Raw genomic sequence first — 25,866 nt, forward strand, 5'->3', positions numbered from 1 at the left:
CTGACACTGAGATACAGTGACCTAGATCCTTAAAGATACCTTTCGCTACCTAGCCCAGTATTTTTAGTCCTGTCTTACTCACTTACTGAGAGCTGAATGACTTTAAAATGTTGTCATCTCTACCTGCAAACATGTCAGCACAGAGTGATGTGAATGGGATGGGACCACAAGAGGTAGAGAAATCCTGAGTGCTGAGCCTGCACAGGCTTGCAATCCATCCTAAACATTTATACCATGATAAACTGAAATAAACAAACCATACGGGAAGGAGAATGCACCAGAGTGGATTTGTAATAACAGAATATTGGCAATTAAAACTGGGAGTCTTCCCAACTGGAGAAAATCTGTGATGTTTCTAAGCCAGAGAGATAAGAGACAGACTATTTTGACTCTTCAAAAAAGTAGATTTGGAGCAGGAGCAGTATAAATATTGCAGGCAGGTGCGTCCTTTGCTTGGCAACAAAGACCAGCCTGAGGAGGAGCAGGATCTTTTCAGCCAAAACCGTTACAAAAGCTGATGGGAAAGGTCTCTGGTTTTTGAAGATGTGTGTGCTGCTGTACTTACGTTTGGGGGAGGCATGTGGGCTATCAGAAGCAATCTGTCTCATCCGTGTGCCGTGGCAACTGAGCGCAACCAGTCTGGAGATGATGGCGGTTTTTCCGAAGCCGATGTTCCCAACGATGACTACGCCTCGGTTGACGCTGGCGTTGGAGCTCTGCAGCTGCGCATCTATCTCGTGGAACACCCAGTCCCGGCCCACGAAGACAGACTCGGTGGTGATGCTGGGCACCTCGAAGAGCAGGGGCTTCAGAGAGATGTCAGGGGGGCGGTAAGGGGCGAAGCGTACTACAAAGGAGAAGCAGAGGGCAAGGACACAAATGTCAATGCTAATGGTAAAACTATAGTTTGGAAATTGCTGTTTAACCTTCCTTAGAAATCTTCTCATTGCAACGGGTAGAAAAACATAGAAGCTTGCTTATTACCCACAGGTTTGTTGTTAAAACCGTCTGGCTCATGCATGGCATTTTCCACCAAAGGGGTTCAGAGAATTTTACAGGACGAAGTAGTTTACAGCTAGGGGAGGCATAGCTGGAGAACTGAATTTTTTTGCTCAAAGTCACCATAACAGAAGGCCCTGGCAGGGGCAGAACGGTGTGCTCGCCCAGGCAGCGCCCCCCCCCCCCCCGCCCCCGTACGGCTGCTCACAGGGGTCTGTGCCCGCTCCCATGAGCGCACTCAAAACAGCCTCAGCACTTAGCAGTGTTAAATCCATCTCAGCAGAGTTATCTCAACTAAAGCCCATAAATGACACCAGATTGTTGAGCGGATTTGCCTAGATGGCAATTCAAACATTTCCTCTTTTCACAAGGAAAAGCGGCGTCACAAGCAGCATCGAGGTACCAAGGAGCACAAGAAACACCTCTCCAGCAGACCACGTGTGCTGTGTGGCGCTAACACCTACAAACACATGCTGTGTTACCTTTCCCATTTTTTTTTAATGCATTAGATTATAATAAAACATACAACTAGACCCAAACCAGCCTTGAATTTTTTTCAGGAACGCTTCGGGGGGGAGGGAGAGGGCATGTGCCATTCGCTTCATTTGGCACAAGCTGTCGAGGGCAAGCACGCCTAAAAGGAGTAACAACCGCGTGCAGACCCGCTGCAAAGACGCTATTAGAAAGACGAGCTCACATGGTCCACTCTGCCTAACCAGATCTGTAACGGGGAGGTGATATGCATAAATCTATCCCCCCCAAAAAAAATATTTAAGAAGTGAGGGAAGCACTTTGTGCCAGCAGAGACAGTTGCTGGATTTTCCCAATTTACCACCAAAATGGTTTCTTAATTAAAAATGTTCAGAAGGTGGTGGCAGGCGATCCCCGCGGGGGGGGTCAGCTTCACTGCGCGTTTTAGCTCGAACTGTGAATTTCAGAACAGAATTCCAAGTCAGGGCTAAGTGACGTGGATGGAGCCGCATCCATGGGACACGATTTGGGACCTGGACCTGGTACGGCAGCTCTGAAGGCACCTTCCAACTGCAATACACGTATCACACCCGACGTTCAACGCGCGGATCGACACTGATGTGCCTGAGCTGTGCAAAATCTGAGCTGCGGATCGCAGAAGTTGAGCTCAATGTGTTCTGAGTTCACACGGCATGCTGCAAATGAAAACCACCACACAAAATCTAATTGTCTTCATAGCGTATTTCACAAGAAACCCCAGGAAGCTGCAGAGGAGGAGTGCCCCGAGCAGGGCTGCAGCGGGATTTAAGTACAAAATCTACTGGTTTGCTCTGCATTATCTCTTGGCACCATCACGCTCCCGTCACCTACATCAGCTGCTTCCAGCAGAGACGCTTTGGTTCCTTTGAAGTTTTAAAAGCCCTCAGACACTTAAAAGAGCTCACACAACATGCAGGCACTGCTGACTTCTGTCACTTCTTCACTGCTCGCCCTTGGCCATGGAGGCGCGGGCGGTGGTCTGACCCCACGCAGACCCCCCTCCCGGTCTGGCTGGGGGCAGCGCTGCCGCACGCCTCCTGCTCAACTTGTTGGAAAGAGTTTATCAAATTGCAGCACTGGGATGCTTTATCTACATGGGAAGAGGTTACAGATGCGCTACCACCCTGAAGATCCCACTGCAAATACAAAGACGTGTTCTTTGAACAGACCAGCGTGCTGGGTCGAGCTCCGCACCTCGGGACGAGCCCCACTGCCAGGCTGCGCCACAGGTCCCTCTGGAAGCTACGGACCCCAGCGGCGTCTGCTCCATCCAGACCAGTCCCAGCATCGCAGACTGGTGGGGCTGGGAGGGGAGCTCCGGGGGTCGCCCGGCCCAGCCCCTGCTAGAGCAGGCTCTCCCCCAGCAGGCTGCACGGAGCCGCCCGGCGGGTCTGGGTGTCCCCAGAGACGGGGACCCCGCAGCCGCTCTGGGCAGCCTGTCCCAGCGCCCCCTCACCCTCAGGGCAGACAAGGTCTCCCTCATGTTCAGGTGGAACTTCCCGCGCTGCAGCTGGTGCCCGTGGCCCCTTGTCCTGGCGCCGGGCACCGCTGAGAAGAGCCTGGCCCCGTCCTCCTGACACCCACCCTCCAGATATCTGTAGGCATCGTAAGATCCCCCCTCCGCCTGCTCCAGGCTGAACAGCCCCAGCTCTCTCAGCCCTTCCTCTAAGGAAGATGCTCCAGCCCCCTCATCATCTTTGCAGCCCACGCTGGTCCCTCTCCAGCAGCTCCCAGTCTCTCTAACTGGGAAGCCCAGTGCTGGCCCCCATCCAGCAGTATCAGGGAGCTCCCCTGACTCCAAGACCCCAGCCCCAGCCCTGCACCCCGATGCCAGCACCGCACTGTGACCCTCCCTGGGAATCCTCCACCTGATGTCCGCAGCTCCAACCACCTCGAAATCCCTCACAGACCTGGCCAGGGAGCTGATCCATTACACCAGAGCTCAAAAAGGGGCTGGGATTTAACGTTACATCAGCTACGCCTAAGGAAAATAGCCTGTATTTAAAAACGTTAGGCGTTTTGAATTTCCCTTTTTTTAACTGATACAGAAAAACGCTGCAGACAGGAGCTGTACTTTCATTCCCACTTGAAAACGATGAATGTGCTGTAAATCTACCCTCGGGTGGAGAAGGCGTTTGAATTGCATGAGCTCCCAAGCAGTTTGTTTGATTCCCCTTGCTGGGGTCTGTCATGTGAGCGCAGCAGGACGCGCTGGCACGGGAAGATGCTGGAGAAGCAAAATCCACGGCGGTGGGAGGGGACGTGGCAGCCGGCTGTGCCGAGTCAGCCCCGGGGCTGCCTGTCCCCATGTCCCCATCACAGCTCCTGCCTGTGGCAGCACCAGCCCGGCTCCTGGTGTCAGCAGGACTGATGGGCTTCCCACCGGAGGATGGATATTGCACGAGCAATAGCGTATGGACGTGGCAGAGATAACCAGCTGTAGTGGTCTGACTTGTGCAAATCAAGCGTTCCAGCAGTGTGTTTGATGAGGGAAATTTTTTGTTTGCATGATGCCACCCAAACTATATATAGAAAAAGAAATAAAAAAGCGAATTAAATCAAAAGACTCCATTTGGAAACCATCAAGCTAAGAGTTGCGCTTGATAAACTACAGCTTTACTTTATTTGTGCGTGCGTGTATATACGTGATAGGTTGTGTTAGTGAGGGAACATGTACAATAACGCTCCTCTGAAAGGCAGAGGTCTAACGGGGACCGAGTGGTCTCAGGGGTAATGCAAGACAGGACGGATTAAATGCAGAGGCTGTGGGACCTGACAAGCTCCTGCTGCAGGTGGTGGGGACCTGGACTCGCACCTTGCTTCCCTTCCAGGGGTGCAGGTGGCTTTGAGGCTGTGTGACAGCTACACCTCCAGCCACGCCACCTCAAACAAGACAAAGGACATCCCAAAGACTGGTCTTTACCCGAGTGGACATGACTATCTGCATCGTGGCTGTCACCTGGGAATGGCATATCCTTCCTAAAAAAGGCCTAACAAAATCCCAAGAAGAGACGTACCCACCCACATACCAACGGCCAACGCTCCTGCCCCCCCGACCTGCCAACACCACCAGTCACTGACCACAGCAAAGCCAACCTCTTCTCCTCCAGCCTGGGGGGACACGTCACACCTTCAGGCGTTGTCACCCCAGGGCTCCCGGCGTGGCAGGGGATGCTGGTCAGCATCTCGGCACCAGGGACGCACTCAGTGCCACACTGGTTTGGACAGGAGGGCTGGGAACACGCTTCTTGTCCCACCAGCACCACCTCCACGTGCCAGCAGAAGACATTTCATTTCCCTGTGCTGCCTTTGGAAGACAAGTGCAGCATCAACGTTTTCCTAGCTGGACTGTTGAAAGCATTTATGAATAATTTAACACTGCCATTGACTAATTGCAACCATGTGCCAGATCCTCATTAATTCCCGGTACTGTCTGTTGAACCATGCCAAAATTCTCTCGTTACTATTTATTTCACAGCAGCCAGCGGTCCCCAGGCACAGGCAGGGCACAATCGGGGGAAAGACCCCAGAGCCCTGAAGGAATTTTTCAACTCTGATGAAAAGAGTTGAAAAAAATACCCCAGATCGCAGGGAAAGGAGAACCAGAGAGCAGGAAGGCTGCACCAGAGCGTCAGCGTCTGGGGCAGAAATTAATTAAAGAATAAGCTAATGGAAAGTGCTCCAAAAAAAGAGGGTAAGAAAGTTCAGGAGTAGCGGGGGAGGATGTGTGCGCATGCGTTGGATGAACCCCATTAGCCACTCGACTTCAGTACCTGTGAAAAATCAAAGTACGTGAATAAGCTGCCTTCCCATCCTTGAAAATTTGTCAAATGCTTGCTGGGTTTTATAGTCCTTTTTAATGAAGCATTTTATAGAACATAAGCCAGAGTACCAGAGAAATACCCAGAAGTTCTGATAATATCTTAACATAAATTAAACCCATACTTTTCCTGGAAATTACTGTGTGGAGTGGAACAGAACAAGGTCTGGTGGCGTGAAATTTTCATGAGAGTTGATGAAATACCGTGCAACTTCTGTACAGCCCAAGCAATAAATTCAAATCCCAAGCTGAAGCATCGCCTACCATACCCATCCTGGTTCCTCTTCTGCGGCTAAAAACTTCCATCATACCAAACCAAAGCTGGCTGTATCATCTGCACGATTGAAAAAAAAGCCATGGGGCTGGAAATGAGCAGGGGCAGAGTCAGAGCAAGGCCCATCCTGCTACACCGAGAGACTTTTTAGTTATTTTAGCTGTTGAAAGACTCTAAAATGCAAGTTTGGAAATAGTTTGTTTTACAGACTCCCCTCTCTTCAAACGGGATTTTTTTCAGCTACGCTGCCAATCAGCACCCACAGCTCATTAGTTGTTTTACATTTTGTTCTAGATGCGTTTTGTTGCCGTTTGAGCATCCCCGGGTGGAAGATACACCCGGCTGCCGAAAGGGACCGGCACGGAGCGGAGCCCAGGTGGGAAGTGCTTTAATATCTATTAGGGTGAAATGCTGCTCTGAATAACGCTCAGCACCTGCTGTGTCCTTCGTTAAATAAGAACCCATCAATTAGCCAAATGCCTGAGTTTATTTCCTCTGCTTGCTTTAGACTGCAACTTCGAGCATTGTCTTCAATGCGTGCATCCAGCAGGATGAGGCCAGTGCCCATTTTTCACTGGCAGCCTCAAAAGGTTGAACTGGTTTTTAGCATTTTTAAGCAGCTCGTCAAACTCTCTTATGCAAAAGGCGACAGGATTAAACGCATACCACAAGGGGAAAAAAACCCCTGCAAGTAAATGATAAAAGACACTTTAAAGAAAAATGCCACTGCCATATCGCTTATCTCGGTAAATAATATACTGGTGGAGTACGAGCCACCCACTCCTCCGCTCCAAACCTCACCTGAACACCACGGCTCGTCACACGCTGCAGCAGCGCCCGGGAAAAATACACTAAAAATCATAATGGCAACAGGGGGGGTGTTGTAACACCACAAAATGTTGTTGCCAGCTGGCTGCTGCCCCCCGGCGCCCCGCAGCCCTCGCCGTGTGCTGTGGGTTACGGCGCCCCTGCCCAGCTCCAGCCCCCCCGCCGCAAACCGCCACGCTGTGTTCACCCCCAGCAGGAATCTGGCGTGCTCCTGGCTTTGCATCGCAAAATTGCTCCCCTGGTTCAATTAATTGATTTAACCAAAAATAGCAGGGACGGTCTCCCATTTGGTTCCTCTCCACTGGGTTTCTTGAAAACTGGGACCAAATCTGGGGGCTGCAACGTGTCCCCCCCAAACGGGGCCAGGAATCGCTTCACTTTCAGCCCAGTGCCAAGAAGAGAGACATTCCAGTTAAACCCCGTTCAGGATTTCCAGTTGAAACAAAGAGCTTGTGATACTAACAGCCCAGACAGACCCAGTTTCACAGGAACACCTGGGACACGGAGCATCTGGGGGGGGACACCCACCCCCTCACCCTCCATTTCTTCAATGGAAGTATTTCCAAATAGCAGTGGTTTGGTTTTTTCAAATCCTCTTCTTCTCCCTCTCTTTTTAAAAACAGCATGGCACCTCGACCAAGATCAGAAGCAAATTCAAAAAAATTGAAACACTGCTGCTATTCTCATGCAACCTTCACCGAAAAAGGGGGAAAAAAAAGAACAAAAAGAAGAGAGAAAATATGTAGCGCTACATGGTTTTAAAAAGTGTGTCTGGAAAACAATTTGATTCTGTTCCTACAATAAAGTTTAATGTTTTGGATGCAATCACTGCAAATTACGAAGCCTTGGCAAGCTGCTCCCTTCGAACATATGGAAATTTTGTCTGTCAAACTTTGCTTTCTTCACTTTCTGCCTGCTAATACATTTTTATAACCACCTCACCAAGCCAGTATGATTTCATTACAGACTGCGATCCAAAGCAACACAAATCCACTTTTTTCTTCTAGTCAGGGGCTCGTGCATTTGGTAGAGATCCCGGCCGGGCTGTAACAGGGCACGCTCGGGGTGCTGAGCGAGAACCCAGCCTGCCAGCCCTCCCACTCCTCAGCTCCTACCCCAGGATGACAGGCACTTGCAAACCCCCCCCCCCCCAAAAAAAAAAACCAGAGAAAAAGAAATTTTCACGTACTGCCAGCAGAAACCCTTCTGCCTATGTAAGGGGAGAACAAACAAGTCCGATGGGACAGCAACGACTAGAAAAAAACCCAAACAAGCCCTCTCGGATATTTACTCATCTGTGCAATGCCGAGCGATGGGGACCCAGCACTAAGCTGGATCTGCTGCGGGCGCGGGGCTGTCACGGGCATCGCTTCAGGCTGTGGCCAAAGACCACGCTCGGATTAGGGGGGATGGAAGCGGTAGGGTGGGCTCAAATCCCGGGGGCACGGGGCGAGGCTCGTGGAGTTGCCCGAGAATAAACAAAATGCTAAAATGTCAGCCCTGGCTCCTCTTCTCATTGCTAACGTCTTTTTGGTGGATTTTGCCAGGAAGGACCACAAAAATTTCCCCTCTCAAAAGGCCTTTCAGAAGTCGAAGGCTGCCTGAATACCCGCATTGTGAGCATCCGTGAGAGGGACGTGGCGGGCTGGTGGCCCCATCCCCTGCGCCTGGCTCCTTCCCTGCCGGGATGCTGCAAACCGCAAAGCGGGGACTGCGAGCCTTCGCTTTGCATGAAAAAAGAAGAAAAAAATAGTGGCCCACCATAATTTCTCTTTTTTTTTTCTTTAGAAACCATCAAAGTTTCAGCCCCGCAGGGCTCAGAGATGAGCAGAGGGCTGGCAGGGGGCAATCAGGGAGAGGAATCTGGGGACGTTTTGCAGGAATATCCTTATCTGATACCGGGTGGGTGTATAGGCTCCGTCCCAGGCTGCCCGTAGGCACGCACCGCCGTGGCCGCCGGGCTCAGGGAGGGCAGCACCCTCAGCCAGCTGAACACGGAGGAGATGGCCATCACCCCACCTCGGGGCACGGGGCAGCAATGGAAGGCGGCGCAGGGGCTGCAGTGCCACACGCTGGCTTTAACGTACAATTTGCTGGCTGTGCGCGTGTCCCTGAAAAATGAGGCTGCTCACGCTTTGGGTCTATCGAGTAACACACGGTTGCCTCTGTAATCCCCCTTTCCACCACAGCTACACGCAGCGTGCATCTGGCGAAGCCGACACCTACGGCAGCGCAGAGAAGCGACCCCAGAGCATTGCACCGACGGCGCCTGGCTGGCCAGGGAGCAGCGGGGCACCGGCCGCCTCCGGACAGAGGGAACGTCCTTCCTGACTCCATTTATTTCCTCCTCCCTCCCCGCTGGCCGTGCCGGCAGGGACACGCATCCCTAGGGAGAGGCGGCTCCGGCGCGTTCCTACCTCGCAGGTCCTGCGGCGTGCGGGCACCGGCCATGCTCTGCCGCGGCATTCGCAGGGACGTCCGCAGCGGTGTGTGTCTCTGCTCATCCAGGTAGGCCAGGTCTTCCAGGTGGGCTGAGCTGGTGGCTGCCACGAGAAAGCAAACAACTACGTCACACTTGGCTTTCGGATCTAATACCCTGGTTCTTGGTTTTTTTATTTCTTTTTTTTAAACAAAGCACATGGAGTTGTAACTACATTGAGTCAACACAGCTAAGACGAACCAAGTCCAGTTTCCCCCAGTGAGGAGTAAGGAAGTGTTTTGGTAACTTTTTCTCATGCCCTGTCGGTGTTTGCTCTGGTTTGGTCTCCTGTTGATGTTGACAAATAAATAAATAAAAAAACCCACAGAAAATGGAGACACAGAGTCTCTATTATCTGATCTACGTTCTCCCGACGACAAAACTCACTCAGCTGCGTGTGTGCAAAGCCTGACGGAGGCAGTCGACATCTCCTACTACGTAGAAGATTACTCAATAGTGCATTTTACGCTGAAGCCCACAGTCACCTCCTCTTCAATTATTTCAGAACCACTTTGGTTGGATATTAACATTTATCTGTTCAGAAAGCCAGACTTAGCAGCAGGAAAATGAAACTTTCAACTGATCAGCAAAAATACACAAATAAATGAGAAAAATGTTACCTGAACTAAAGAAGATAACTTTACTATGCCAATGTTACTCCCTCACGGAAGGATTTTGGTTTCTTTACAATGCTAGATTAAATAGGAATAATTTATTGTCACTGCTGAAGGTGGCACCACTGCAGAAATATGCAGAAGCCGCAGGTAGAACCTTGTCTCACAGGTGGCACCTCCTACCACGATGCACCACGTACAGCAGCCACTCCAGCCATCTGTTTTTAAGCGACACTTTCTCCACAGCTGCCTGATGATTACAAATATTTCTAAAATTTAATTTCACGATGGGTGCTGCAGGGTTCAGTGGGAACTGCCTCCGGAGAAGATCAGAGGGGAATGACCAGCTGATGCTGGCACAAAGCTGCAGCAATCCAATTTTTTTTAAATTTTTTTTAATTGGTGGTGATTGGAAGATGGGAGAAAATGTAGTTTAAACAAAATAAATCTGGATCACTTGCATCCCAATTCACCCACTGCTCTGCCATGTCAAAATGCTTTCAGCCAAGTAATCTACAGAATATTATAAAACAAAGGAATGGAAACTCCACTGCATGGAATAATCTTCCCAATTAGAAACAGAAAACTTAAAAATAGTCTTTGCAGATCACCAGTTCTGTTATTGTCCTGACAACGATGTCCAGAGTGCACGTACCAGTGGACACCACGCTGCTCAGTATGGGGCTGCCCAGCACTCTATCTGATACCACCTTTTGCTTCTTTAGTTTTTGGTCAATTCCCATAACAAGATTATTATTTTAATTTGAACTAATTCATTAAATGACTCCTTCAAAGACTACCCGTGAAGCTGACATGAATTCTTCGCTGTGAAACAGGTAAATATTTTGATACAGCTCTCCAGAGGAGCTCAGGGCACTGGACTTTGAACCCTTCCTCCTCGGCACCCGACACAAGATGCGACAGTCCCATAAAACCAAAAGGCAGAAAATTGCAAGAGAAAACTAAGAGAAACTTTTTTTTTTTCCTTCATACAATGCCTAATGACCATGCAAAAACCTTGACAAGTTTGTGTTGCAGTCAAAACCCAAGCAAGATTCAGAGACCGTAAGCAGGGGCAGGGAGAATGGGCTCAACGCTGGCAGCGGGTTTTCATGCTGTTCAAATTACCTGAACTCGCTAAATAAGTTTTAAGAAAAAGATGGAGAGACAGACAGAGGGCAGACAAAAGGTAAAACAACAGGAGCAAGAAAAAGGGGAGATAAGCCCATCAAAGGCTGTTTGTAGAAGCCCGTCATGCTCTTCTGCTCTTGTACAGTTGATGAGGTGTCCGCGGCGCAGGAGCGGAGCAGAGCTGAAACGCTGCCATGAGGCAGACGTGGCTCTGGCACGTCAGGCAGGTCAGTCCTGCCCCGCTTCACCCTCCATCCCACCCGCCGTACCTGCACCAGCTGGGATATGCTGGGACGCCCCATCCCCCGCAGCACCCGAGGCCAGGCTGGGGGGCTCCGAGCACCCTGCCCCGGGTGTGTGTGGGGGGCAGCCAGATGCTCCTTAAGGTCCCTTCGAACCCAAACCCTTCCCTGACTCTACACACGTGGGGAAGTCGCACACGGGGCTGGCCAGCTTTGCCATGAAAAGCAGGACCGTGACAGATAATCCTTTCCCGTAAATCAACGTCCCTTCTCACTGGATTGTCAGGCAAGAAGATAAAAAGCAGCCAGACAGGAGCGCTCAGCACTGGCGGCTCCTTTAGGATGGGCTGAAAACCCAGACCAGAAACAGTCCTGATTGATCCTGGGGAAGCTCAGAAAGCCCACTCCCTAAAAAAAAAAAAAAAAAAAAAATCAAAGTGAATGCTTTTTTTTCCCCATTTGTAAATGGCACTGCAGTAAGCTCATGCAGACCATTCAACCAGGATAAGGGTTATCGCCCTTTCCAGGCATATTTTCTACCCCTGAGCAGGAGTTACTAACACGTTACACACAGCTGGGCAGCTCTGCTCGCCCAGGCCTCGCTGCATACAATACACAAACTCGGTGGCCACAGGAACTGCTGTTCCTCTGCGGAGACACTGCCCTGTCTCCTTCCCGACTTCTGTTCAATGTCCTCACGAATTCGGCTCAAGTTACCCTGTCGGAAAGAAAAAAGGAAAGAAAACAAAACTCCCCGTATTGTGCTTGCTGATAAATATATATATATATGTGTGTGTGTGTGTGGGAGTGGGTGGGTGGGTGTCTCTCTCTGAGCCGCTGAAGGACAGTTTCCTCCCCCTAAATCCCATACTCAGCCCTGCTCCAGTCCCATTTTCATCCTGTCAAGCATGCAAAGAGCCATCAAGGATGACCAGAAACATTAATCTTGCTGGTAATTTAATTTCTTCATACAAGACCATTCAACCTAACAACAAACTGATAAAAGCCCCTTTTTCCAATTTATGTAGCAATGGTTAAACCCAAGAATTATTCCCTCCCTAATCAGTCATCACGAAAAAACTAAAATAACTTTTTTTTTTTTTGAAAATTCACATTGGTCCTCGAGCAGATAATCAGTTTTACGACATGATTATTACCAATAATTTTTTGACTCGCAGTGGGCACACCAAGGTTGCCAGAAGACCCGGCACCGCCGACACGCAGCGAGGCCAGCGCCGAGCATCCTCCTAACGCCAGGCGGTGACTGCCGGGGCACAGATCGTACAGCCACACAGCCTGCGCTGCCCAAACCGCATCCGAGTCTCCAAATGGACGCGACTTCTTGCAGCGGATTGTGTCAGAAGCATCAACACCTGGCTGCTCCACAACTAGCGCGGGGGTTCCCTAAATCGGTGCTAATTGTGCTCGTTTAAAGCTGTGGGAAAAACCTGGATGAAGAGACTCCCTGCCAGAGTGCCCAGGGTTTGAAGCCCAGTTTTCCGAACTCTGCCAGCTGCTCCGATCCAGCACAGCACCTCCTGCTCCGCACAGCACCTCCTGTAACGGAGGCAAAACCCCGCACGGCGTGTTCTTCACTTGCCAGTATCGGTGCCTCAACTTTTTCCTTCCGAGAAGGTTGACCTTTCTTCTTTTTTTTTTCTCCCTTTTAAGTCCTCCAAACCGGCTTTTAGAATAGCTTCAGATGAACAGAATCCTGTGATACTTCTAAAGCCCACGGTCAATCGAACAGATATAGCCAGGTGCCTCCATGACAATGTTCTCACCTTCTCCTTCTGGGCCACGGGATCTTCTACTCATTGTGCAGGGAAAGGTTTTCACCACGAAGCCAAGTTTCCTGAAGCCTAAATGATGGACAACCGGTCAGCACAGCTGTCAGTGCAGGGCCGCACTTTGGAAACATCCTTAGGGAATGGCTTCCAGCCTACATCCGCGCCAGCCAGCAGCTACAGGGAGGGTTAGCGATGCTGGGACTTCGATGATTTCTGCAGAACTTAAATTTTGCCAGCACTTGTGGAGTCACATAATTAAAAAGCTTTTCTAATGCAAAGGGTTGAAAAATGTTTCTAAATTGCATTAATCTTCTAGGAGGTGGAAGAGGAGCAGGAAGCGAGGGTGGCAGGCGGCAGGGGCACTCCACCAGGTGTGGAGAGCATCTACCCGACGTGTCACCTGTCCTGGTGGCAGCTGGGTGGGAAAGGGCTTCCCAGCAACAACTCAACATTTTCTGAGTCCTACAATACACGTGCAGGCTCCTGGAAGAATTGTTCCATTTCCTGGGAAGAATTGCAATCCCGTTGGTGGGTTTTTATTTTCATTCTATTTATTTAAAGAGTCTGCATTTCAGCCCCTGTCCTGTCTGCGGAAGGCGAAGCCAGCTGCAGTCCCAGATGTTTTCTGGGGGACATGACGACTTTATGTGCTGCCGGAGAAGAGCAGGATGACAGCCAGTGGCCCGATTTACTGCTGGTGCTGGGAGAAGCCAGGAGTTATCCCTCAGCAGCCCAAAGCCAGGCTCCCTTCCTGCCTTCACCATCATCATCATCCCACAGCCGCCACCGAGGTGGCTCGTACATGCAGACAGTGCGAGCTGTCGGATCCATTGCACACTTTGCCACGGGTTATTTCTGCAATTGTCAGGACAACTATCCTGCTACTGCTCAGGCTGAGAACTGAGATTTATCTTCCTGATTTAGAACCGAGGAATAATTAAAAAGACCTCAGGCCGGGAGAACCAGAAATAATTTTTCCTGTGAATATGCTTCTATACTTCAAAAATCACGCAAGATCAATCTATCTTAGAAAATACAATATTAAACTGTTGAAAGCTTCCCCTCGAAGCCGAACCTTATTCCGTGTAACAGGAGGTGGTGGCTGCAGCTGAGGACAACGGAGAAGCAGCAGCACCTCCTGAAAAGGGCTTGCACATCGCCAGCGCAACTCTCCCAAGGAAATGGCAAACAAATAGTGGAAGATAATTCACTGTTGATGCACTATGTGAATCACACCCCAAACAACCAGACTTGAAATTCCTCTTTGGGCAGCCCAGGGAGGGGCGGGTTTTGCAGGCAGGGTGATCTGGGGATGCGGGATTGCTGGGGGAGGGGTGCTGCTCGCATCTGAGTCAAGGGATTCAGCTTGCCATGGCTGATGCATGCAGGGTTTTTTTTATATATTACCAGGTATTCTCCATGTACCCCAAATTCAGGTTCCTGACAGCTCTATTAATAAGTGTGTTTCAGATTTAATGACTTCTAATTTTTGGCTGGATTATCCGGTTTAAGTTATTGAGAAATGGCCAAACACAATGCTAAGGATTTGGGGTTTCTCCAAAGCATCTTCATGTCATCTCTCTCCTTGGAACAATTCATGTGAAGAGCTGCATCTAATTCAGAGTCAACCATACCCCATCACAAGAAAGTAAAAAAAAGAAAAAAGGTGTAAATTGTGGTGATGCTGCACCACAGCTACCATGGCAGGGCTGGCGGAGAAGCATGTGCTCTGCGGCCGATCTCATTCCAGCTCCCTTTCCCCCTGCTGCAGTGCCTTGTGTTTGACATCCCATTGTTCTCTGTGCTATTTTTGTACCAATTCTCTTTCCCCTGGGCAGAGTTAGAAGTATTCCTAACAAGCTTCTGCTCTCCTTCCTCCCGTGTGCTCTTCAACGGGGTCTCGCTGCGGCTCCGCATCACACAGCTCCAGAGAGGGACCACCGCTCCCGCCCGGCTTCCCCGGCCTTTCCCCAGGCTCCTCTGGAGAAGCCATGGGACGGAGGAAAATATGAACTCAATTCAGCAGGAAAACCCCCATTTATTTCTATGATCAGTTGCTTCCAATCACTTCCCTCACCTGCTCAAACCCCGCTGCTCGATCTCGTGTTTGCCTGCCCTCCGGAGAGGGAGGGATTTGCTTTTCTGAGCATCACACTTTCCACGTCCCGTTTTATACCTGTTCTCGTGCTGTCAGCTTGTGCTTCTGCCCGGTGCGGTGCAGGCAGAGGCAGGCAGGCCTGCCAGATCCTCAGATCTCTGCCAGAACCACCCCCAGAGGGCCAGCTGCTGGGATGCAGGATGCTCCGAGATAACAGCTGCTCCCCGTGCTCTCACAATGACGGGATTTACAGGCATTTACACAAATCCTGCCCTCACCTCCAACAACATACCTTCCTAACGAATAAAGATTTCCAAGTTAATAACTAATAACGTATTTGCTGTTATTTTCTATTCTCCACAAGGAAAAAGAGAGGAGCCAGTACTAAATAATGGCATTTTAACTCTCTATTAATGCTTAAACAGACCTTATAAACCATGCACATGGCCGAAGTAACACAAGATTTCATGTTTGGTTTCACGGGGAATGGAAACAGAGACGTTCATTGTGTAACCAAAACGCAAAATTTCCCAAGAAATTCGTGTTCATTCAAAAATCTGAATGCCCAACTCCAGTGCCGACAATGATTAGTATAAAAAAATATTGAGGTATAAAATGAATTACTGTGCATATTTGCTGGGGATGGGGTAGGAAGCCAAGGCAGCTGAAACTTTCTGTTTCTGGGAACAATAAAAGAGCAAAGCAAATGGATTCATATGGGGCTCGACTGTAAAATGGAGTTTTAAAGAATTACTGGAAGACCTGGGATTACTTTTATAGGTTTTTTTTCTTGGATCATAACCTCTCTAAATTGCAGCCCCCTCTCATCTTGGAGCACACCCCATCTCTCCTGACAGGTAAAAAGTCCCGCACCGTGCAGAAGTACCGACCGCTTGCTTTCGTTCTTTTGGGTAGTTTTTTTGCAAAGAATTTCGCTAGCAGCTCCTGCCTGCCCCTCTGAAACCATACCCAAATCACTGGAGAACAGGTAAATGCAACAACAACAAAAAAGAGAATTATAACTGCTTTTTTGGTACTTGCTGTGGCTACCAGTACCACAACCATGGAGGCTGCTCTGGACCCTGTGCCAGCGCCGCTGCCGAATCACCGACACTTTTTCCGTATCATCACCCTGGCACAGACGCACATTACCCCGGCTCCCTGTTTTGTTCCCTTCCATGTCCTGCCTTTCCTTTTTTTTTTAAAGCTTTGTGATTTGGGGTTGTGGTTTGGGCTGGTGGTTACAGGGTTGCACTTTCCGAACGCCACGTCCTGGAGAGGTAGCGCACACCGCCCCGCGCTCCCTGCCTGCACTGCGTAGGAAGGGAAGGGAATTTCCTTAATTAAAACTAAGAAAATATGTAATTTGCTTTTTTGTGGGTGTCCCCTCTCCCCCCAGTTAAGTATAATATAGCACTGGCTAAACAAAAAGGATTTGAGCTATAACTTGAGGTTAACAGAAAATATAACCACTGCCCTGTGCACAACCAATTTAAAATACTGTTTTAAAATCCTAAAATGCTAACGTGACTTTTTCTTCTCTGTAACCAAGGGTGGTTCTAACCTGGTAGTCCGTTACATTTGACATAGTTAGGGCTGGAGTTCACCCAAATAAGAGTGAATTTTCAAGTTATATCAGGACTAAACTTGATTTTTACAACTATTTCCTCAACAACATGATCATCATGTAAATGAAGCTGTCTCAAGACCACTGAAGCCAGTGCCATTACCAGAATTTTAGAGCCTCAAGAGGGATTTAACAAAAGCAGTTCAACACCAAGGAAATCCAGCTGTGCCCAGGTGGCGAAGCTGGAGGAGCTGGGATCTCTCCCCTGTGCCCAGTGCAGGAATTCACCTCCAGCAAAACGCTGCATTTCCCCTTATTTTCCCATCTAATGTGGTGGAACAGTTAACGGTAAAGCTTTTCAGAAAATTCAGCCACCTGACCTTAAAACGCTGAATTCAAGCAGTCTGAATCTGCAGTCTTGTTTGCCAAAACAAGAAGCTACTAAATGCACAATATTAAAATTATTTGGTACATCTTCTCCGACTGCAAGAAACTAGGAGAAGCCAAGGCCAATACCCACGGGGGGCCACCGTGCCCTGCACCCCGCCAGAGCGGGCCACGTTTCAGTTTCCAAGCTGAAAGCTGTACAACTGTTTCATGCCAGTTGGTTTTCTGCAATTTAGCTGATGGAAATCCAAATTTCTCAGCCTGCGCTGTGGCAACAAGTCTTTTCTCCCAAAGAGAAGAGGAACACACCGGGGGAACCAATTCTCTTTGTGAATCGATAGGGACTTTGTAAGTGAAATGGCAGAGAGAGTATAATCTAGAAAAGACCAAAAAATCTTGGAATTCCAGAGAGACATAACTAAAAAATGCTGAAAGAATATTTACCTCCACCAGCCTGCGAGAAAGAAAGTGCAGATGAAATGCTAACTTGAGAAGATGCTCTTTAAAGGATTCCCTGGGGAGATCAAAACCAATTTTTCTCTATCAAAAAAATTTTGTCTTGTTTTGAGACAAAAGGGACAATACGGAGCCAGGCTGGGCTCCTCTCCGCATTGACAAAGCCCACCTGCCAACGGTGCACGGAAGCGATTTTGGGAGCTGAATTGAATTTTTAGCTTTGAAAAGATTTGCAGGAATTTGAAGGTGGCATGGGCTTGGTGCCTGGGCTGCCCCCCTCCTCTAAGGGGGATGGCTGTGACGTGTGGTGGCACCGATGGGAACGTCACCGAGAGCTGCTCATGGGGGTACTCGGAGGGAAGGAGCGGCTAGTCTCTCCTTACGGTTTCCCCCCGCCTCAAACTCTGTATTAATGCATAGAGAAGATGCTCACGTTTTGCTTAACGTCCCTACCCCGCGCCGTAACTCATCAGCACCGGCCACCAGGCTGCGGAAGATGCGCTCTCACTGCCTTCAGAGCCCGGCTTTTAAAAAGGTACACAGATAGGGCAACCCAGAAATCTCAGCCACTTGCCAAAACCCAGACGTGGCTCTGCCAAATCCACCGTCCCTCTTTGGCATCTTATGGTACACGAGAGCCTGGAGTGGGATGGAGTTTCTTTTGGATTTTGATTGGGGTTCTTTTGGGGTGTGTGTGGGTGGGTCTGTTTGGTTTTTTTAAGAGAAAGTGTTTACCAAAAAAAGTACTTTTAATTGTTTCTAAAGAAATATGCAATAAAATGCGAGATGAAGCCAAGACGTGTTGAAGAAGTGCTTCCAGTGGGAAGCTGGTTGGTGAGCGAGGGATGCGTTACGGCTGCTTGTAAGGCTGCTATAGGAACAAACACTATTGTGCCATTATTCAGAGATATTCAGAGAGAAGCTGAAAAGCCCCAAAACAATCAGAAAACAGAAGACAAAAAAGCCAGAAGGTCTAAGTGCTGCCATGATCTGCTTCCCAAGAATAGACTGCTTATATATAATTTCAACCTTTTTTTTATTTTTTTGTGTGGGGGGAAAGACAACAACGGTGTTTTAGCAAAGCTGTGGTTTCACGATCACCTGAAAATGTGGGCTATCAGCAAAAGAAAAGCAGCCTTCTGCCCCGCTCCCCGCCACGCTTTGCCGCCACACTAGTGACCTGTGGCTCAAACTTGATATTGATGTTTTCTGGAGAGTTAATTTTCAGTCGGACTAGTCTACTGATCTGGTTTATCAAACGGCTACCCCAAGTGTAGCTCTGGTGCAAGGACACGGAGCTGGCAGTCAGCGCAGGATTAACCTTGGGCAATGGCACGTTTTGCAGATAGGCTGAAGTCAACCATGAAACCACATCTGGTTTCCCTCTCCCACCATTCACGCACACAGATAACGAGGTCAACTGCTCTGGGGCGAAAACCCATATAAATCTATTACCTAGAAAACATAATTTTCTAGTTCCATAAACTTACACGAGATAACATGTAATCATTTGATGATAAAAGGTTAAACCAAATCTTGCATTCTTGTGCATAGTTACCACCACCACAATTTATCCTGGGATGCAACTGTGCTAGCTGACATATGACTTAAAAGCAGCAAAACCCCCAGAAAACAAAATTGTCTGGAAGGAAAAGGTATTCCAGAATCTTGCCAGATTGTCTTCTTTTGAAACAATATTTGCCTCTAAATGCATCAAGCAAGCTAACAGCTTCCCAAGCCAATTAAACCAACACATATGCATATTTAAATTGCTGGTACCTGACCTACCCTGTTTCCTTTCGAAGGTGTTTGCACAGTGTCATTTGTAAGAAATGAACCTCAAGTAAACAGGCTACGCCAGCCGAGCTTCCCGCTTTCTCCTGTCCCCTTTCCGCTCTGAAATCCCAGACTTTTAGTCCTTCAGACATAGCAAAGTAGCACGTGTCGTTGTACCCCCCTGCTTCGGGCGCCCAGATTTTAGCATCTATAAAATCTCATGTGACTGTCCAAAGTGGGATTAGAAAGGAAACCCAGTCCAGTTATGGAGCGAGCCTGGCTGGGCAGGGATGCTGCTCCCGGCTCTGTGTGCCTGGGGGCTCTGGATTCTCTTAACCCCAAAGGTCTTAAGACCTTCAGAGAAGGTGAGACACTTGATTTTACTTGCAGTACCTCCTTTGAAAGGGTAGAAAAGGCTATCGTGTCTTGGAATCACGTGGTACTTCAAACCCAAGATTATTTGCAGTGCAATAATAGCAAAGAACCGTCTTCCTTTAAACAGTCCCCAACAACCTTACAGCTGTACAATTTCGTACAAAAGGGGCCACGGACTGCTGAAATAACCATCAAACACCAGCACAACCAGTTTTCCCCACAGAAATTTTCCATTTAGAAGCAAGGAGTCAAATGAAATGACAATTTTTGTCATGCTTAATCACCGAATCATAGAATCACTGAGGTTGGGAAAGGACCTTTAAGATCACCGAGCCCAGCCCCAGGATGACTACGGAAAGGAGCTTTCTCCTTGGATCACAGGGACATGAGAAGGGCTGTGACATGCGCGCACCGTCTCGCACTCTGACCTCAAGGCAACGACGTTTATTTCTTACCTGCTACCGAGTTTGGCCGTGGCATAAGGTAAAGAGGAATAGACTGCACTGACTGGGACAGGACCGTCTCCAGGTTCCTCTCCGGGATTTTGTTCAGGCTGTAGGTGGAGGCCGTCATGTTCTCGTCCACGCGGTACAAGCAGGAGTCCATGCTGGATTTCTGGGACTGCCAAGGTTTCAGGTTTCCTCCGGATCCAAGTTCTTTACTGCTCTCCCCTCCATATTTAGTGCGTTCCACGTTTTCTGAGTAGCTTGTCAAAGTAGCTTGAAGGAAGAAATTATAAACAAAATGAGTAACGAAGAAAGAACGGCTTGCACACATGCTGCTCTGCACCGAGTTGTGCAATGCAATAGCCAAAAAGCGATGTTCATCATATTTTCCACATTCACATAAATCAGAGATTATGGAGTTTAGTTTTTAATGATACTGTTCCTGCTTACAGCTTCTAGAAGAACATTTAGGCTACAATGTTTTGGCTCATACTGATAAAAGCCATTTGTAATTACAAAGAGTATTAAAAATCGTGTGCGTATTCAAATATGCAATTCCAGAAACCAGAAATTACAAAGGCAAAAAATATCGGTGCTCCTCGGACCTTTTTCTTTGCATGGCAGTCACCACCTTTCCAGGGAAGGGCTGTACGAGTGCACAACCTCGTGATGCCGGACAGCGGGGAGCCGCCGCATGAACCACCAGCCCTCACGGATTAGCTTGGTTCAGGAGCCGAACCCAGCGTCTTGTTTGATTGACAGCAGGTTTTTACGAAGCTTGACTGCAATCCACACGTTTTCCCTGATACTATTTCATTTTGCAGATCAGGACTGTGGCTATACTGACTTTCACGTGGGGAAGAGACACCACCAGTCTGCACCGCTACCATCACCTCCCCATCGGTATTTTCTCTTCTGGATTCTGATGCAATTATCCATGGGCTGTAACTCCCTTCGGGCTGTTGAATTCCCTTTCATCTTTAGTCTCCCACATATTCAAGGTCATAACCAGACCTCTCAGTCATGGGGAGAAGGTCCCAACACCCTATGCCAGCTTCTCGGAGCGTCAGACTTGCCTGCTTCCTAACCTGGGGGTTGGGGATGGGACAAAAGAAAAGGGAAAAACCAAACAAACCAACCCCCCAGAAGAGAGCTCCTGAACCAGAGCTCACTATCCTCTCATCGCCCCAGCCACACGCATCTCCACTGCTATTCCAAACCCTGAAGTTCAACGCAGCCCTGAATACCCTGATGTGCCCTTGTGCTTGTAGATCTGCCTGCAAAATCCACTGAAATCAGGCATTTTCACGTAACGGTGGCAAATACCTTTCCCAGTCCAAATTCTCTGCTAATTTCTGTGCCATCTGTCCCTGGACACCACAGCGTGGGTCTCCCATGTCTTGTCAGCAGCACAACTCACACCGGGGCGCCTCCTCAGGGGCAGCCTCGGTGCCACAAAGCCCACTCCTCGACCAAGGGAGATGCTGCCTCATTAACACATTAATTTTTGTATCGATAAACACAAAAATATATCGATATTATATAGATAAACACAAAAAATAAATTACTCGGAAGGCTCACATGCGTTTAAACTAAAGCTTTTTCCAAAGTTTTGTGAGTGAGCAGCCTAGAGAAGACGTTCCAGCCAAAGCGCACAAAACAAAGGGTTACGTCGCTGGTTTTTCTGAACACACCCAGCAGCAGAGCGCTACGTGGTTTAGCCCATCATTTGTTGAGTACAGGAACGAATTCACTGCCTAAACCCAGGTGTTCAGTCTGAACTCTCAGCAATACCCACACAGAGCTGATGAAATACAGAAGTGTTGACACTGAAAGCCGGGGGCTTGGGATGCCCCCCCCCCCCCGCCCCGAGGTGCCACCAGACCTTGCGACTCCATCCCCAGTGTAAAACCGTGAACGAAATGACCAAGGACCAATCGGGCTTAATTAGAAATGTTAAATGCTATTATAATAGGAATCGAAATTAACTGCTGACATCTGAAGTCATGAAATCGTCATGGAAAAAAACAACCCAAGACCTGTAATTCGTTCATCCACCCCAACAAACTCTATGCAGCTCCAGCCCCTACCCCTATTTCTATCATTTTATTTCTCAGTATGAGTTTCCTGTCTATGCAGCGGGATCAATACCTTCCTATCTCATCAAGCGTTACAAAATTTAGCTGTTTGTAACATATTTGAAACCTAAACCCAACACATGCAACTGCTAAGAACCAGTACTTGTTTGTTGGCATTTAAAAACCAGTTTGCTGTCAGGTACACCTGTTTACACTTCAGCATAGGAAAAGAAGATAAACCCGAGAAACAGATGTTCACAGATTTGTCTCGCTTCCTCAAACTGTTTAATAGTGAGAAAGATGTTTGAAATGGTTTTCTAGAAAATCTCTGTTTCAAAGCCTGGGTCTGCAGTGCCAGGCGTACTATGTTGTGCATTTACAGAAAAAAATAATATCCATCGATCTGTTAAAATCCATTGATTAAAAAAAGCTATCTTAGTATGTGTCTAACTAATCTTTGTAGAAACACATCAGCATCTGAAATCAATCACCTTCCAACACATCAAGCTGAGGAAAAGCAAAACAACTATGTGTCAAAATAAGTTTTCTCTAAATGAAGAAAAAAAAAAGAAAGAAAAAAAAAAAAGAAAGAAAACAAGAGCTAATAAGTCCTGCTGGCCCCTTTTCTGATTGTCAATTTGTGTTCATTTTAAACATAATTTTCACTGTTTTACACTAAAGCTGGTTTATGCGCAAACTCTTCATTGAATCAGGTATTTAGGATTGTTCCCTGTGGATTAATTTACCTTCTGAACAGCCCTGGATGATATAAGTACTGCTACACAGGCTGGAAGCAATTGCTCTGTGGACTTAATCTCTTCTATGAGCTATTTTAAACCAAACCAATTTTGACTTTATTTAAAAGGCAAAAGCGTGCAGTTAGCTACGAGCCAGCAACATGAACCGACACGCAGAGCGTGTCTCCTGGGGGAACTAAAGCTCACTAACGGCGCGACTCGGGGAGCTGCTCAGAAATTACAACTGCACAATCAAAACCTGAGAAAGCCACGTCGCATTTCAGCAAATTCGCGTTATCTGCAACCGCTGAGGCTGACGCCGCGTGTTCTGCTCCGAGGTAAAAAGCTGGTGATGCGAAGTTGGTTGATGTAAAGGGAGTACAAAGGTTTGGGCAGCCCCGAAGCGGCGGGGCAGCTGGACCCGACAGCCACGTAGCCCCCTCCCACCGCAAATATTCTGTTCTACTCCATTTCTTGGGCAGAACGAATTTCACGTCACTCCCCGGTAGCATCAAGCCCATGACCACCCACAATCAGAAAGAAACCTGCAAAATAACATTATTTCTGTAAGCTTGCCATACCCACACCCTAAACTTTCCAGCAGTGCTGAGGGTATTCCAGGACAGGGGCTGTGCAAGCCCCCCTCCCCATCACCGCCCGTGGGTGCTTCACAGTGCCCATCCCTGCTGCATGGCGAATGACGACCCACCCTCACATCACAACAGGACTCCTGTCGCATCACTACATCCCTAAATCCTATCTCCATGTTAAAAATCTTCCGGGCTTTAATCCAGAAGCGGAGAAGCTGAGTGAAACAGGCAACGGCAGCTGCAAAGCGACATGACGACATGGCTGTCCCTGCTCCTGTCGTCAGGCAGCTGGGGGGGGGGAGCATCAGAACGTCAGCTTGTGCCAAAAACGGGCTCTCTTTAGATCGAACACCTAAACCACAAAAGTATTCTGTGCTCATCCTTCAAGGTCTCCCAGCTCTCTAACCGGTAGCCATGGCTCTGGCGAGCCCAGGTGACAGCCTGCAGGCAGGAGGTCCTGAGTCCCCGCAGCCCCCCCGGTGACATCCTTCAAACTGCCCCACCGCCAATGGACCCAGCCGGACCCACACGCCACAGACTCGACGTCTGAGGGTTTTGCCGCTGGTAGCATCTCAGCTGGCTCGGGGGGCTGCACAGTGAGGGGTGTCACAGCCTCGGGAGGAGACCCCCGTCCCCATGGGGGCTCCCAGCATCCCTGCCACTGGCAAGTGGCAAACAACAACGGAACTGCCATGCTGATGGGGATAAAAGAATTAATGCTTCCTTAATGCAAGGTTTAAAAAAGAAACGAACGGGCCTTCAGACATTGCCAGAAAGTTTCTTATGGGTCCCACGGATTTCACTTGCAATGAGGGCGGCAAGGCGCCGGCACAGGGTGCCCCATCCCTGGCGTGTCCCAGGCCAGGCTGGATGGGGGCTGAGAGCAACCTGGGCTGCTAGGAGGTGTCCCAACCCGTGGCAGCGGGCTGGACTAGATGATCTTTAAAGGTTCCTTCCAACCCTAATCATTCTAATAACTTGAAGATTCTAAAACTCAAGGATTCCTGATCAACCAAAAGCTCAAAAAAAAAAAAAAGGCAACCTCGTACAAGACAGCATGTTCTACATTTTGGAAAGATAAACTGATGACCTCAAATCCATCAAAGAACAGGAATTTCTGCCTTAAGCCATCTGCTGAGAGGCAGATCTTGCAACCCCGAGTCTCTAACAGCCGATACCCTGCGCATCAGGTTAGTGATGGGACACGCTGGGCCGGGGGCGACAGGGCAGGAGCCACCGGGATGCGAGAGGGGCTGCAGAGGCCATCGGGGAACACGTGTCTCTACCTGAGGCTCTCTCCAGCCAGAAAGCATGACCCTGGAGAAAAAACCAGAACCCTGCAGTGCCGGGCCCTGCTGCACCAGGCTCCCACAGACCGCGGCGTGTGCCGGGGTAGGAGCCCTCGCCGAGGCACCGAGGGGGTTATTGCAGGGACGGAGCGAGACGGGGCAGCGGCGCCAGCCACACACAGAGCACGCAAAGCCCAGTGCAGAGGCATCTGGGGGCCTCCACAGCACCAAAGTAGTGCCACCTGTATATACAGATGTGGGGGGGATATATATTTATTTTTAAATATAGATATATGTACCTCCAGTCTCTGCTGGCACGCAGTCTCACACTATTTAAAATGAACATGGAATTTGAGGCACCTAAAGCATCCGAGTGCTAAAACACATTCATGAACAGGAACATGGCAAGACCCTCTGAGGATGCAGGCAGCCCCTTTGCAGCTTTCTCCGAGGATTTGCCGTATCCCTGTCCACCAGCTTTCAACACCTCCACCTGCCCCAGCTCCGAGCAGCCCAGCCTGGGAGCCCTTGAAGACACGTGGCCGTTGACACCAGAAGAGGACACGCTCCAGAGACGCTGGAGTCCTTTTCCAAGCCTACCTGGCCTTCAGACTTCCAGATTTACGCCCGCACGCTCCTTGGCAGAGGACTTGCCTGTGTCAAGCTTTCATTTTCAAACTTGGCTCATTTCTCTCGGTGAAGCCTTTTGATTAGAACTTTTTGCAAATAACATGCTTTAAAATATCTTTTATTTCTTTGGGACAAAACCAGAACTGTATCAAGGCAGCAGTTCATCCAAGACAGCACCTTAGAAGCCACTGCAGACAGAGCGACGCTTCTGGGAGAGCTTCATCACGTATATACAGGATGGTAAATATTATTTCTTATTTAGTTGCAAGCTGGCCTATGTGCTGGAGCACGAGGCTTTCCACGACTTGTCTTGAGTCAAAACACACGAGGGGATTTTTACCACCCCATCCAGTTCTCCTTGAGGCAGAGATCTTAACACCCACCTTCACGTCCACCTTTCAGACGGCGCTGCAGGAGAAAGCGCTTTTCTCTAGCTACCCCTTCATGATGACCAACCGCTGTAACGTTAATTATACGTGAAGATTTATAACATCTGAAGTAGGAAAGAGGGGGTTTGTTGCTTTAAAGGAGTAACTGTGGCAAAGCTGCGAGCTTCATACGTTGCACTGAAGTTAGGCACTAAACCCCGATGCTCCCCCCTGCCTCCAGCCACACACCGAACCAGACCTGCCGTCCCGCAGCAGAGAACTCCTAGCTAACGCGTTGGCAAGGAGTAAAATCAATTTTTTACCCTAATCTACATAAGCCTTCATAAACTTGGCCACAGCAGGATACACCTAATTAGAGCTG

The 25,866-nt window shown here is 48.9% G+C and overlaps 1 protein-coding gene across 5 annotated transcripts in view; it reads right to left on the reverse strand.

Annotated features, from left to right (window-relative positions):
• Positions 1-25,866, reverse strand: part of TANC2 (tetratricopeptide repeat, ankyrin repeat and coiled-coil containing 2) — a 247,267-nt gene that overhangs the window by 67,029 nt on the left and 154,372 nt on the right. For all 5 annotated transcript variants that reach the window (XM_037411279.1, XM_037411277.1, XM_037411278.1 and 2 more), the window contains 3 exons: positions 19,802-20,065; positions 8,849-8,974; positions 566-847 (listed from right to left, as the gene is read on the reverse strand). In XM_037411279.1, the coding sequence (XP_037267176.1) occupies positions 566-847; positions 8,849-8,974; positions 19,802-20,065 (672 nt within the window). The remainder of the gene's footprint in view (positions 1-565; positions 848-8,848; positions 8,975-19,801; positions 20,066-25,866) is intronic.

The sequence above is a fragment of the Falco rusticolus genome, chromosome 18 (assembly GCF_015220075.1).
Source record: "Falco rusticolus isolate bFalRus1 chromosome 18, bFalRus1.pri, whole genome shotgun sequence".
NCBI lineage: Eukaryota > Metazoa > Chordata > Aves > Falconiformes > Falconidae > Falco > Falco rusticolus.